The sequence below is a fragment of the Erythranthe guttata genome, chromosome 9 (genome assembly GCF_056151865.1).
Source record: "Erythranthe guttata isolate IM_541 chromosome 9, IM_541, whole genome shotgun sequence".
Classification (NCBI taxonomy): Eukaryota; Viridiplantae; Streptophyta; class Magnoliopsida; order Lamiales; family Phrymaceae; genus Erythranthe; species Erythranthe guttata.
In genome coordinates, this window is record NC_142541.1 from 3,949,710 (window position 1) to 3,961,388 (window position 11,679).

At 34.3% G+C, this 11,679-nt stretch overlaps 1 protein-coding gene across 1 annotated transcript; it reads left to right on the forward strand.

The window, feature by feature from the left end:
- Positions 1–2,244: 2,244 nt before the first annotated feature.
- On the forward strand, positions 2,245–11,070 carry LOC105959756 (DNAJ heat shock N-terminal domain-containing protein). The gene is made up of 20 exons (XM_012983898.2): positions 2,245–2,431; positions 2,574–2,643; positions 3,477–3,519; positions 3,928–4,005; positions 4,168–4,252; positions 4,404–4,486; positions 5,800–5,857; positions 5,940–6,050; positions 6,384–6,441; positions 6,546–6,642; positions 7,361–7,396; positions 7,672–7,808; positions 8,457–8,527; positions 8,617–8,670; positions 8,860–9,002; positions 9,285–9,428; positions 9,569–9,802; positions 9,947–10,006; positions 10,302–10,556; positions 10,679–11,070. Exons 1-20 carry the CDS (start codon positions 2,266–2,268, stop codon positions 10,805–10,807), a joined length of 2,112 nt encoding a protein of 703 aa, XP_012839352.2. The 5' UTR covers positions 2,245–2,265; the 3' UTR covers positions 10,808–11,070.
- Positions 11,071–11,679: the final 609 nt, after the last annotated feature.

The following is an 11,679-nucleotide window of genomic DNA, read 5'->3' on the forward strand; positions in this document are numbered from 1 at the left end:
TGAATTGATTTTTCTTGTTGGCTAAGGGCCATATGACTATAGCGTTGATGATAAATTTGTATATTGCAAGAATTTTGGGATATTATTGAGATTAATTGCAACATAATTTATGTGTATTTTGTTTTTGTTTTTTTTTAGTTATATTTTTTTTGTGTGATAGTTTGTAAAGCACAACATGCATTTAAATGTTTTTAAACTCTGTTACAATATGCACAGTGTGTGGTCGTAAAACATTCTACAAGACACGAATAATTGTTGTGAATAATGTGACAACATGCAGTTCACCTTGTCATAACATAAACTACAAAACGCTTGCAACACGCGTTTCGTATTGTGACAGTTCATGAGCTTTAACCACATGCTGGTCAACAACATTCGTATGTGCGTTGTCAATATTTTTAACAAGGTACTTCGCATGTTAAATGGTCATTTTCTTGTAGTGAGGAATTCAAGGGGTTTGATACGGTTGCCCTACCAAACCCACCCCTACCCACAATCTCTAGGAACGGGTGTCCGTACATGTTGGTTTAAAATTCATAACCAATACATACGGATAACTACATGTCAATTTAATGCATGTAGAGTGGGTCCACAACAAGTCAATCACCTTAGTCCCCTCCAACTATCTATGATAGTCGAAGTAGTTATTTTCGGACAACTTCAACATCAACAATTGCATTTGAGTTTTACCGGCTTTCTCTTTGAGCTAAATCTTCTGACAAGCATTGCAAATCGTCTTAATCACAACATCATTCGTCGGATTCTTCGGCTTTAGTGATGATAAGATTCCTTTTGTTTCACCAATGCGTTCAACAAGTCTTCTATATGTGTCATCTCTTCATGTTGATAATCTTCCGGCATGAGTGACCTTGAAAGATTTCAAAATCTTAGTGGTTGTGAACACCACATACAACTCTTACCACCCACCCAACTTCTTCATCGTCCATCTCTTACATCGTGATCTTTAACTCAAACGGACACTGACATTTCTTTGAGCATGTTAGTTTTTTTCCCTTTTCTTTGTCATCTTGAGTGGGTACCTTGTTCGTCTATTATTCTCAGGGTTTGGAAACTTCAATATTATTATCATTCCTATTCAGTTTCCAACTTCTCACTCCCATGGGACTAGATTTTCCCTTGTTGCAAACTCGTCATAGTTGGTAAATTCATTTCCAAAATTCAAAGTTAATACTAACTCATACTACTCATGCTAGGTACAATAATCTGTAACAAAAATCGGAAATTTTGTTTAAAAAATTGCAACAATTAAAAATTGATACAAGAGTGTCAACTTCTTTGTAAAATACAAGACAATATCGATTTTGTCATAATTTTTCAACGTTATAGCGTCGATTTTTGAGAGAGAAAAATAACACCTAAAATGTTGATATTTGTATGAAAAAATTGACACCTAGATGTCTATTTTTTTTTTTTGTATAAACTTCGATATGTAAACGTCGTTTTTTTTTTTTTTACTACGGGAATGTTTTATGAAAGTAGAAAAACGACCGTCATGCTGAAAAAGTACAATATTTCATACTTCATTGTGTTATTCGACCCTAAAATCCTCCGTATTGATGCCTTGTGACTCCATAACTTCCTCCATTTTAAAAATGAAGAGATACTTTTTTAAAGAATTTGTGTAATGAATTTTTGAGAAAGAGAGAGAGGAGTTTCGTCTAAAGAATTTGGTACATTTTGGAATTGTATATTTTTATTTTAATAAAGGTATATAATTCACTTTGGTGGAAAATTAAATTTAATCTTTCCTTAAACAATTTGTGGGATTTCCAAAAGCCGACTACTTCTAATTTTCTTTTACTCATGATGAATGTCGTTAGTGATGTAGGTTCGATTAACACAATGATTATCCTAAATATAAACATTTTTATTTTATTTTCTTATAAAAAGATAAATACTAGTAAAAGAATTGCACAAACAAAAAGTACGGTTCCGTCGACCCTACACCCGGTGATAAACACCGGCTGAGTCTTCTACTGCCACGTGTTTCTTTTTTTTTTTATTTTTCTAAAACCCTAAAGGTAAACCATAGCGGGGAATCTATTATAAAAAAAAAAAAAAAAAACACGTGGCAGCAGAAGACCTACCCGATTTTTATCACCGGATGTAGGTTCGAAAAAATCCAAAAAGTACATAGTCGCATAACCACGGAACTGAAGAAACATTAAAAATCGTGCTAACTGTACAACACCTCACTCACTATATAACACTCTCACAAGTACACTCTCACAAGTTTGCAAATTAATGGCGACTCCAGGCGGCCGGCAATTGCCTCCGGACAATCCAATTTCGGTTTCTTCTGTAAAATCTACTCTCAAAGCGTACTTCGTTCCGCTTCTTCTACTCGCGGCGTCGATTTTCTTTCAGCTTGTCGTCGTCCCGCGTAATTTTCCACCATCCTACTACGACGGTACCAAATTACAACCTTATCATTCTCTCTCTCTCTCTCTCTCTCTCTCTCTCTCTCTCTCTCTCTCTCTGTTTTTTTGTTTGAAGTTAATTTTTTGTTTGTTGATGTGAAATGTGTTTCAATTTTGCTGTGGTTTTTTCAGTTTTGGGGATTCCGAAGTACAGTTCCATTGAAGAAGTGACTCGGGCCTACGAAAGGATCACCTCCGAATGGTAATTGATTACAGTTTAAAACCCTAATTTTAATTTGTTTCTTCCCCTAATTATTCACTTGTTATTGTTAGCGTATTTTGCTGTTTTCTATAACTCCAGTTTTGGAGAAGAGTTTACAATGGGGAATTTGATAGGTAGATTTGCCTTTATATATATAAAAATGGGGGATACTGTTTTCTGGAGGACTTATTGAAACTACTTGTGATTCAATTTTATGGGGTTTTAGCTAGCAATAGAAGAACCTCAGAACTGAAGATAAACACATTAGGAAACATTGCATTTCTGCCGAGGAATTTACGTTAAGTATCTTGGCTGTCTCGGCGAGAGAATTAGTATCGACATAGATGTGGTTCGATATGTTATACGTAGTCCCTTTTCAGTGAATTGTAGATACTTAGATGATAAAAAAGCTATCTTTCTACAGAGTAAGATGTTTTCCTTTGCGAAAAGTTTCTTCGGTTTCAAGTGGCAGTCGTGTTCTCTTAGGTTATTTATTCAATATGGAAGCAATAAAATGTATAAACGTCTCAAACTCCTCAGCTTGCAGTCTGTTAAGTTGTTATGCTGCAAAATGACGGGACTTTTACACAAATGGTTAAAAGTAAGGTCCGAGATTCTACAAGTATGAGGTCTTGGATTGAAGATTCATAAAACTACATTGATTATGGATATTTTATGTTATCGTTTGCTGTAATTGATTGATTATAGATTAATGTACGGAATCAATTATTGTTACCATTACGTAATGACATATTTCAAAACTTCACATGAAAAAAAAGAAAAAAATTTAGTCCACCCCACATATTTGTATTTTTAACGTTATCATTATTCAGGAATTCAAGTGTTGAAGTTCCTCCAACAGTCGATCTTATCAAGGTCTGTAAAACCATCCCTACTTTATTATTTATTTTGCTGCAGGCCGATCCTTATCTGTTTAATCTTTTTTAGTTTATTACATTCATAATATAGTGGATATTTTATCTCATAAGACTTTCAAATAACAATTGTCTAAGTTTTTCATTCAAACACTTCATGTATGAATTTTCTACAGTGTGTACTATTACATGGAAATAAACATCATAGAAACACTCAGATCTTGCGTTGAAATGAAAGCATAATTGATATTGGTGTATATGTATTATTTCTCAGAAAATAACTCCACAAAACAGACTTCACCATTATAATATTTGATTCTTTTAAATTAACTATTCAGGAAAATCTTCTTACTTCAACCAAAATATATAATAGAATGGTTAATAGTGCTTAATATGGTTGGTTTTGCAGGTTCAATATGCTTATGAGCTGCTGACAAATCAGATATTGAAGAGAGATTACGACATATATAATATTGATGAACATCTTGTATGATTCTTGGCTATCCTTCTATTTTTAATATAATATTGCTGCATCTACATTTTATTTATTCTGAAAGACTGTACCTTATCATTTCTGCTTAATGTCATTCTCCATAATGCTTTGTCATATTTAATTTGATGCTCTATTTGACTCCTGTCTGCTCTATAGGATGTGCTTGAGAATGTAAAGGAGCATCACTCTGGGAAGCATCTTTCCCAAATTGACCTTCCATTGATACAGAATGCTTCCTTTGGTTAGTGTAGACCCTTCTACTTTACATGACCTGTTCTCTCGTTTTACCTCCTTTAAAAAATAAATCTTTTGACCATGCTTTTCATACTTACATGTGTTTTCTATTTAATATTCATAACAATGCTTTCTTATACCCGTCTTCATCATCTTAGATCCTATAGATCAAGATTACGAGTTTATCAACGCGGGGAACTTCTTATCCAAGTTTGAAGATGACAAGGCATTGCTACTTCAGGTGTGTTTTTCATATTTCTAGCAATAGATTAATCTTAAATTTGCGTAGGTACTCTTCCACGTTTGTAGAGGTTTTCCACATTGATCTGAGTAGTGTATTTTTATGCTAACTTATTAAAAGCTAACAAGAGGAGGGGATCTTTAGAAAATACTGCATCTTTATCCACCGTATAATCTTAACGTGGTAAGTACAACACATTGACACAGTTATGTACAAATCAGAGAACAAGAGAGAAAAAAACAATGATCTCTCTAAAATGTAGTTTAATCTCACATATCAATCTAGATGTGTCGGGTCTGGCGGTTCAATGATCAGAATTGGAGGTTAAGAGCCTATTTTAGGATATTTTTGGTCCCGGTTAGCTGGACGGTTTTTAATTTGGATAAAAAAAATTAACCAAGATATAAATCTAGTAATTTTTAGAACTAATTTAAAATTTTAAGCTTAAACATGAAAAATATTGAAATTTAAATTTTGTGAAGGGCATGGTTCAAACATAGACGTTGATCCCAATACTCCGCAATAATCTCTCCTAATGACGGTTGTCTTTTGAGGCCTCATTTGGTTGTTAAGATAGGATTAACCAAGATAAAATAAAATAATCTAATGAAACCCAATTATATTATTGGACCATGGAAGGTCCAATAAAAAAAGCTCCCTAAAAGACAAGATAAGCCATGATAACATAATTTTTCCGAGTCGACCCGGGAAGTTATTGGTATACAAAACATCGAACAAAGTCCAATTATTTAATTAATCATGGCTAATCTCCCCAACCAAACGAGGCCTGAGTATGTTAGGATATCCAATCTTGGAAGTGACTTTGATGCATTTCCCGATTGACAAAAACTCAACTAGTATATGTTCATGTTATAACATGAGGAGAAAATTCAAAGACATGAGAGTTGAAACTGGAGCTAGTTTTCTTTGATGGGCTCGTCAGGTTTCTAGCAACGAGAACCAACCATGACAAGCTTTTCATATTAATTGTGCATACTCGATTCTTCCATTCGTAGTTTAAAGCTTGATAATTGCTTACAACTTCCATATTTCTGTAGAGAAGTTAAGGTTTTTTCCTTGATTGTTTCTATTTTAACCAGAGTCAAAGTGTTGATAACTTTGTTTCTTTAACCTACCTGCATCTTTTGCAGATCACCTGTAAGTAGTGAAAACGGTTAAAATATATTTGATCCAATTGGTTGTTTCTTTAACATTTCTGGTTGTTGTTCTTAGTGTTCTTTATTGCTAACAGAATTTGTTACTGTTCGGAGATGCTTTTTGTTTCTTATATTCTATTATCTGATCTGCTACAGATAGTATCATCTGGAAGCAACCGCTGTGCTCAATTTTCGGAAACATGGAAGAGAATTGGTGAGATGATTTCCAGTAACATGTAGATTTTACCATATCAGACTTCTATGTTAAGCTGCATCTTTTTTTATTTATTATTTAGTGAATTTGCTGAAGGGGGTTTCCAATATTGGAGTGGTTGACCTCAGTGATGTTCAGCTTTCTGTATACCTGGCTGAGAAAAAATCCAGTGGAAAACCTTTCTTTAGAAGCGGTAAGAATAACATGTTTAATTTACTGATCATGCCCTTCTTATTCATTCAACACTTTCTAGATTGCGATGCTATGTTAGACTTTATAAACACTTCCGAATCTGTTTGACAATACTTACACAAGGAAAATAGTATACTGGATTAAGAAAATCATCAACATTGGGAAAGATTTTCTTGTTGATTACTAATGCATACTTTACGTAACCGAAAGGCATCTTATTAATACGGTTTTCTTTATGCCTTTTAATTATACATAGTAAAAGAAGATGCCTTCTTGTTGATTGTTTTGCTTTTATTTTTCTTGATATTTGGTTTTTTATACCGACATTTTACAGGGGTTCCAGCACTATTGGCTTTTCCACCTGGGTGTAAAAGTTCAAAATGTCTTCATAGGTGTGTGTCCTCTTCAGATGAGTTCTTTCATACTTAAAAATACTGCGAATATTTTTCATTTTATTTTTTGAAAATGCAGGCTTGAATGATTTTCTTCTTACTAGGTACGAGGGTGAGCTCTCTGTTGATGCTATCACAGACTGGTTAGCGACGAACATCCTCAATTTACCTCGAATTCCTTATTACTCGAAGGAGTCATTGGTAATCCATTAGATTCACAGCATTGCCCTTTTAATAGTGATTTTAGATCATGCTACTTGCATAGTGACCTAAGCATATAGGCTCCGTAAAATATTTATCTAATTTACCTCAAGTTCCAAAATATTCAATAATTTAACCCGAACTCCATTTTCAGAAAAAAAAAATCATTGGGGAGTCTTGTTGTTATTTAAGTACATTATTACTTGAATTTCAGATTTTCTTATAGAAGTACACGAGTTTAAACTTTTAGCCCACAGCTGTTGATTGTGTACAAGACGAAATGGATTGTGGATATGTACAGTAAAACCGTATTTCGCAGTATTATAAAAAATGGAACATGATCTAGTTTATGACGTCTTTAGAAAATAACAGAATCACAATAGCTTTTTGCCTAATAATCTTTGATCTGAACTTGTATTAACTCTGGAATCTACATAAAATGTGCTTTCATTTATATATGCGGATTCTTTTTTAAACTAGCAGAAATGTGCTGATACCAATTCGTGCACAAACCACGTGTTTCAGTTGGAGGATTTCATTTGCCTAATAAATTTTGTAATTGTTTATTTTAATCTAAATGTTGAACGCAGTCTATGATAAAACTCTATTCTATATTTTTCCAATATCCCTGCAAGATTATGTTTGTTCCCTTTGAATTTTACTCCGTTTGTGTGTATGGGTTTCTTTATCATGTAATATAAATTCCACTTGTTTACAGGTGCATAATTTTCTGGTCAAGAGTAAACCTCATCTGGTATAGTCTGATCTCACCTATGTCTGCTTTTTTTTTTTTTTAATTTAATTCTCAAATTTCCTTTACATTCATCATAAAGAGTATGTGATCGGGATTGCTTGCTATTAGGAATGTTTTGGTTCGATTATTGTTAAACTTTATAGGACCCGAGATAATGATTTTTATGATGTTGACTGTAGAATACTATATGCTACGAGATGTATTAATCGAGATTTTTTTTGCTAGATTACTTAAATTGCCAGAGTATAATTTCCTTAATACTTGTTTTCTTGTAGGTTAAAGTAATTTTCATCTCGAAAAGTGGAGAACGTGCTACTCCCTTCATTCGTCAGGCTGCCAAAGATTATTCACCATATGCAACTTTTGGTTTTGCTCTATGGAAAGAAGAAGAATCTACTTTTTGGTGGAATGTGTATGTGCCCTGCATAATTTTTTTATTTTGTTTTTTCTCTGTGTGTCAATTCTGTCGAACATTGGCATATGGAGATTATTTAAAATGGTAAATTACACTTACCTTCCCTAAGGTTTCATATAATTACACCTAGATCCTTCGAGTTTGAGCCACAACACAAACCTCCCTTGAGGTCTGGCTCTAGGTAACTTTTAACCTCTTATAGTTGTTGACTTATCGGAAATTTCTTTTCTACCATTCACCAAATATTAGATAAATTACACCAGCGTACTTTGAGTTTAGGTCTAATTAAACAGTAGCCCCTCGTGATTGGAAAATACTAGCCAGACCACTCTTAAGGATTGATTGTATCTAAAGAAACACAACGTAAGCTCAGTAAATAATGTTATTTATTTACACCAATAGATTGTTTTAAGGAAAAGCGTTCGAAAATTATTAATATTGAAGGAAAATTTGCTCCTCGGTATCTAAGACACTAAAATGGCCTTCTTCACCACATGTCCTCTCCTTACCTCGCTATTACAAATATTTGTCTTGATGTCATTAAGGGATCCAATTGATCACTCAGGCCCTTACTTGTGTTACAGTGTTGGTTTAAATTTCTTTGCTTGAACATTTTATGACTATTTTATATTTTCTATCTAATAGGTTTGGTGTGGAATCTGCTCCTGCAATAGTATTTATGAAAGATCCTGGAGTTCAACCTGTTGTTTACCAAGGTATGCACCTGGTTATTTTCGTACTCGTTTACTTAGACAAGTCTTAATTCGACGGGTAGTACAAGCTAATAAATCTCTCTTCTTTTCAGGATCAACCAATAGTTCAATGTTTATAGATATTATGGAGAAGAACAAACATCATGGTACAGTTTTGCCTTTGCTATACCTAAAATCTATTGCATTTGATGTAATATGCTGAAATTACACTTGTTAAAAAACATTCTCGTGTCAAAAAGAAAAATCTATTTGTACATAATCGTGATACTTTTCAAAGAAGTGAAACTTGTGGAACTGGACATTGTTTGATTCTCATGTTATGTGGCTTTTTTCAGTGCTTCCTCAGCTGAGAAATGCGACTTCGATGGAGTTGGGTTGTGATGTACAAGGCTATTCACGTGCTGGAATTGATACCAAGATATGGTACTGTGCTCTTATTGCTGGTAGACCAAGCCAAGAACTCAACAAAATGCGTGAAGTGAGCTCTTTCTTCTTATTTTTCGGCTTTTTTTTTTTGACGTGTTTTTGTGAATACCATTTATGTGGTGTTATAGATTTGCGAATGATACCATTTGTGTCTAGAGATAATGATTGGTCGGGAATGGGTTGGGGTTACCTAAACAAGGGACCTGACTCGTACTAAAAAGAATATCAAAAAAAAAAGAAAAAAAATGAGAGTTAAAACTGATTCTCTCGGTGTTTACATAAAATGTTATTGATTGACGACTTGGAAAGTTATGTAAATGACATGTGTTTAAAGACCATGCGCAGAGTACAAGAGACACTTTCAAGCAATGGGAAGATAGACGACATAGTTGATCAAGACCCCTTGTCAGCTCCAGCAGCATTAGCACATGAACAAAAGCGACTTACATTCGCGTGGCTAGATGGTGAAGCGCAGCATGTGAGCCTTTCATCCTTCTTTTGTCATTTGTTCCTCTTTACTGTTTTTACTGTCCCACTTTTCGGTAGAAATTAGATAATATGATTTATCTATTTGGAATTATGTTTGGTGTAATTAGACTAAATCTCTTTTCCATGCAGAGGTATTGTTTCTTCCACATCCATTCAGAAGATAGCTACGAGACGTGCGGACCTAGGAGGGGTATGACAGATGTCGCTCGTTTATTCGTCGTGCGTTATGAGATGAATCCTAAAGACGAAAAATTAGATACCCCAAAACAGACAAACAACATCTTCAATGCTTTGCATCATACTGAATCTGATCCTGTATCCACACTTGTTGCTAAGTACAATGGCTCCACCGATACTTCAGAGGTTAGGATTCCTTATAAGCTATATATAGTAGCTTCTTCAAAACCCAAAGTTTGTGAAATAATTTCAATTTCTAAATTTGACGAAATGATATTTATGTCGATCATGTCATCGTTCTTATTACTTGCTTGATGGATTTGATCACAGATCATACGGTGGATTTCTCAAATAATTAAAGACGGCGACTCCAGAGAAATCCCTCCTTTTGTAAGTAACCTTCTTACACGTACTAAAAGTATTTTTTTAATCTGGTATTTTCCTGAGCAAGATTTTGTCCCTTATTAGCAGAATATGTAGTGAACTGATGTTTATTTCTCGACCTATTCAACATTTCTTTAGAAAATACTAATAGCGCGTCGGAGTAGGGTGATGTTTATCCCCCTATCTATTCATCATGTCTTTAAATAATAGTAGGGTGTTAAAAAAGCAATAGCGCAAAAACTTTCTTGGTTATTTCAGTTGTAAATTGCAATGCCTGAAATATGATTTATTTCTCTTGCAGAAGACGAAAGCTCCGGAATTGGTGCCTGAGGATTCAAGCCATATTTGGTCGAAGAGTTCGAAAAAGTTTATTTCATCGGGGAAGAATGTGAAAAGTTGGAGCAGTGGATTAATATCAAGTTTATCTAATCAAATTGGTGATCCAAGAATCGGACCATCTTTGCTTTTGGCAGCTCTGATGTCATTTGGTCTGATTTGGCTCAACAGAAGCCGGTCAACTCAGTCCAGTAGCCAAAACGAAGCTAATCAAATAAAGGTACCGATTAACGAATGCATGACCCGTTGAATTGTGATTTTATCATTCAATTGGGTTTACTGCATTGAATTATATATTCCTGTGTTTTAGATTAGTTTAATATGATTTTACGTGCCCTACAGGATGAGGATAAACCGAGTCGAAGGAGTCGATCAAGAAGTGGTGCAAACCAGCTTTTCCCACCTTCACTCACTGATTCTGAGCCAAAAGATGCACAACAACTACTATTGTCAGATTCTGATTCAGAATAATCGACTAGGATTCGTAGATAACACCTTCTTCGTTTTATTTAATGTAGAAATGACTTAGTGAAAAATCGATAGAAGATATATGAGGAGAAACGAATTTGAGCAGACTGAATCATCACACGAGAACCAGTCCAAGAATACATCAGAGATTGCAATTGAGTTATGGTCATTTTTACTAGTTTTTCTTGTTATCTTGGTGTAATAAAGTTGCACATCTTGGAGTAAACTGGAGCAACTCTGCTAATTTAGATTCGATTTTTCGAAAATGTTTCGAAGATTCCCATATGCGGGGAAATGAATAATGTACTTGGAGGAGTAGCGATCAAAGATTAATTTGACATCATTTTAGAATGGGTTTTTTTTGCAAAAACGACCCCAGTGTAATCTCGATTTGCCGAAAAAAAAAAAAACCTTGTGTTAAAAAACTTAGCACATAACCCCCTTGGAAAATTAGTTAAAGCCAAAAAGGACCCTGCGAGCTGGATGTGTGATATACTTGCAGTTTGTGCGACTGTGCATGTGTTTTTTGGCACGTAAAAAGCCAAATATACCCTTCAAATCACAAATTTAGAAAATGAGAGATTTACCCCAAACTTTTCACAAGCCTGAAGCTTTTAGATTTTTCAATTCAATCCTTGACATTTTCAAAAAAGTCCCCTCTCCAAACCAACCCAAGATTTTATATTTTTTGTCGACTGTGGTTCGTTTATTAAGCTCTCGGTTGAGATCTCACTTAAGCCCTGATCCCCATCTGCTAAATTGCAATTGTTGGAAAAAGAAAAAAACTGAATTATAAAATGTTACTTCTCTGTTAGAGGTCTTTTTTCTTTAAAAAAAAATGTATATTTTTTCCTCCGGGACTTATAGCAAATGGA

What these genes read in the sequence shown, in the direction of transcription:
- LOC105959756 (XM_012983898.2), top strand. Translation starts at nt 2,266, where the DNA reads ATGGCGACTCCAGGCGGCCGGCAATTGCCTCCGGACAATCCAATTTCG. An exon ending in AGTTCAAAATGTCTTCATAG is followed by an intron (nt 6,442 to 6,545) that starts GTGTGTGTCCTC and finishes TCTTCTTACTAG; the next exon opens with GTACGAGGGTGAGCTCTCTG. An exon ending in CCAGAGAAATCCCTCCTTTT is followed by an intron (nt 10,007 to 10,301) that starts GTAAGTAACCTT and finishes TTTCTCTTGCAG; the next exon opens with AAGACGAAAGCTCCGGAATT.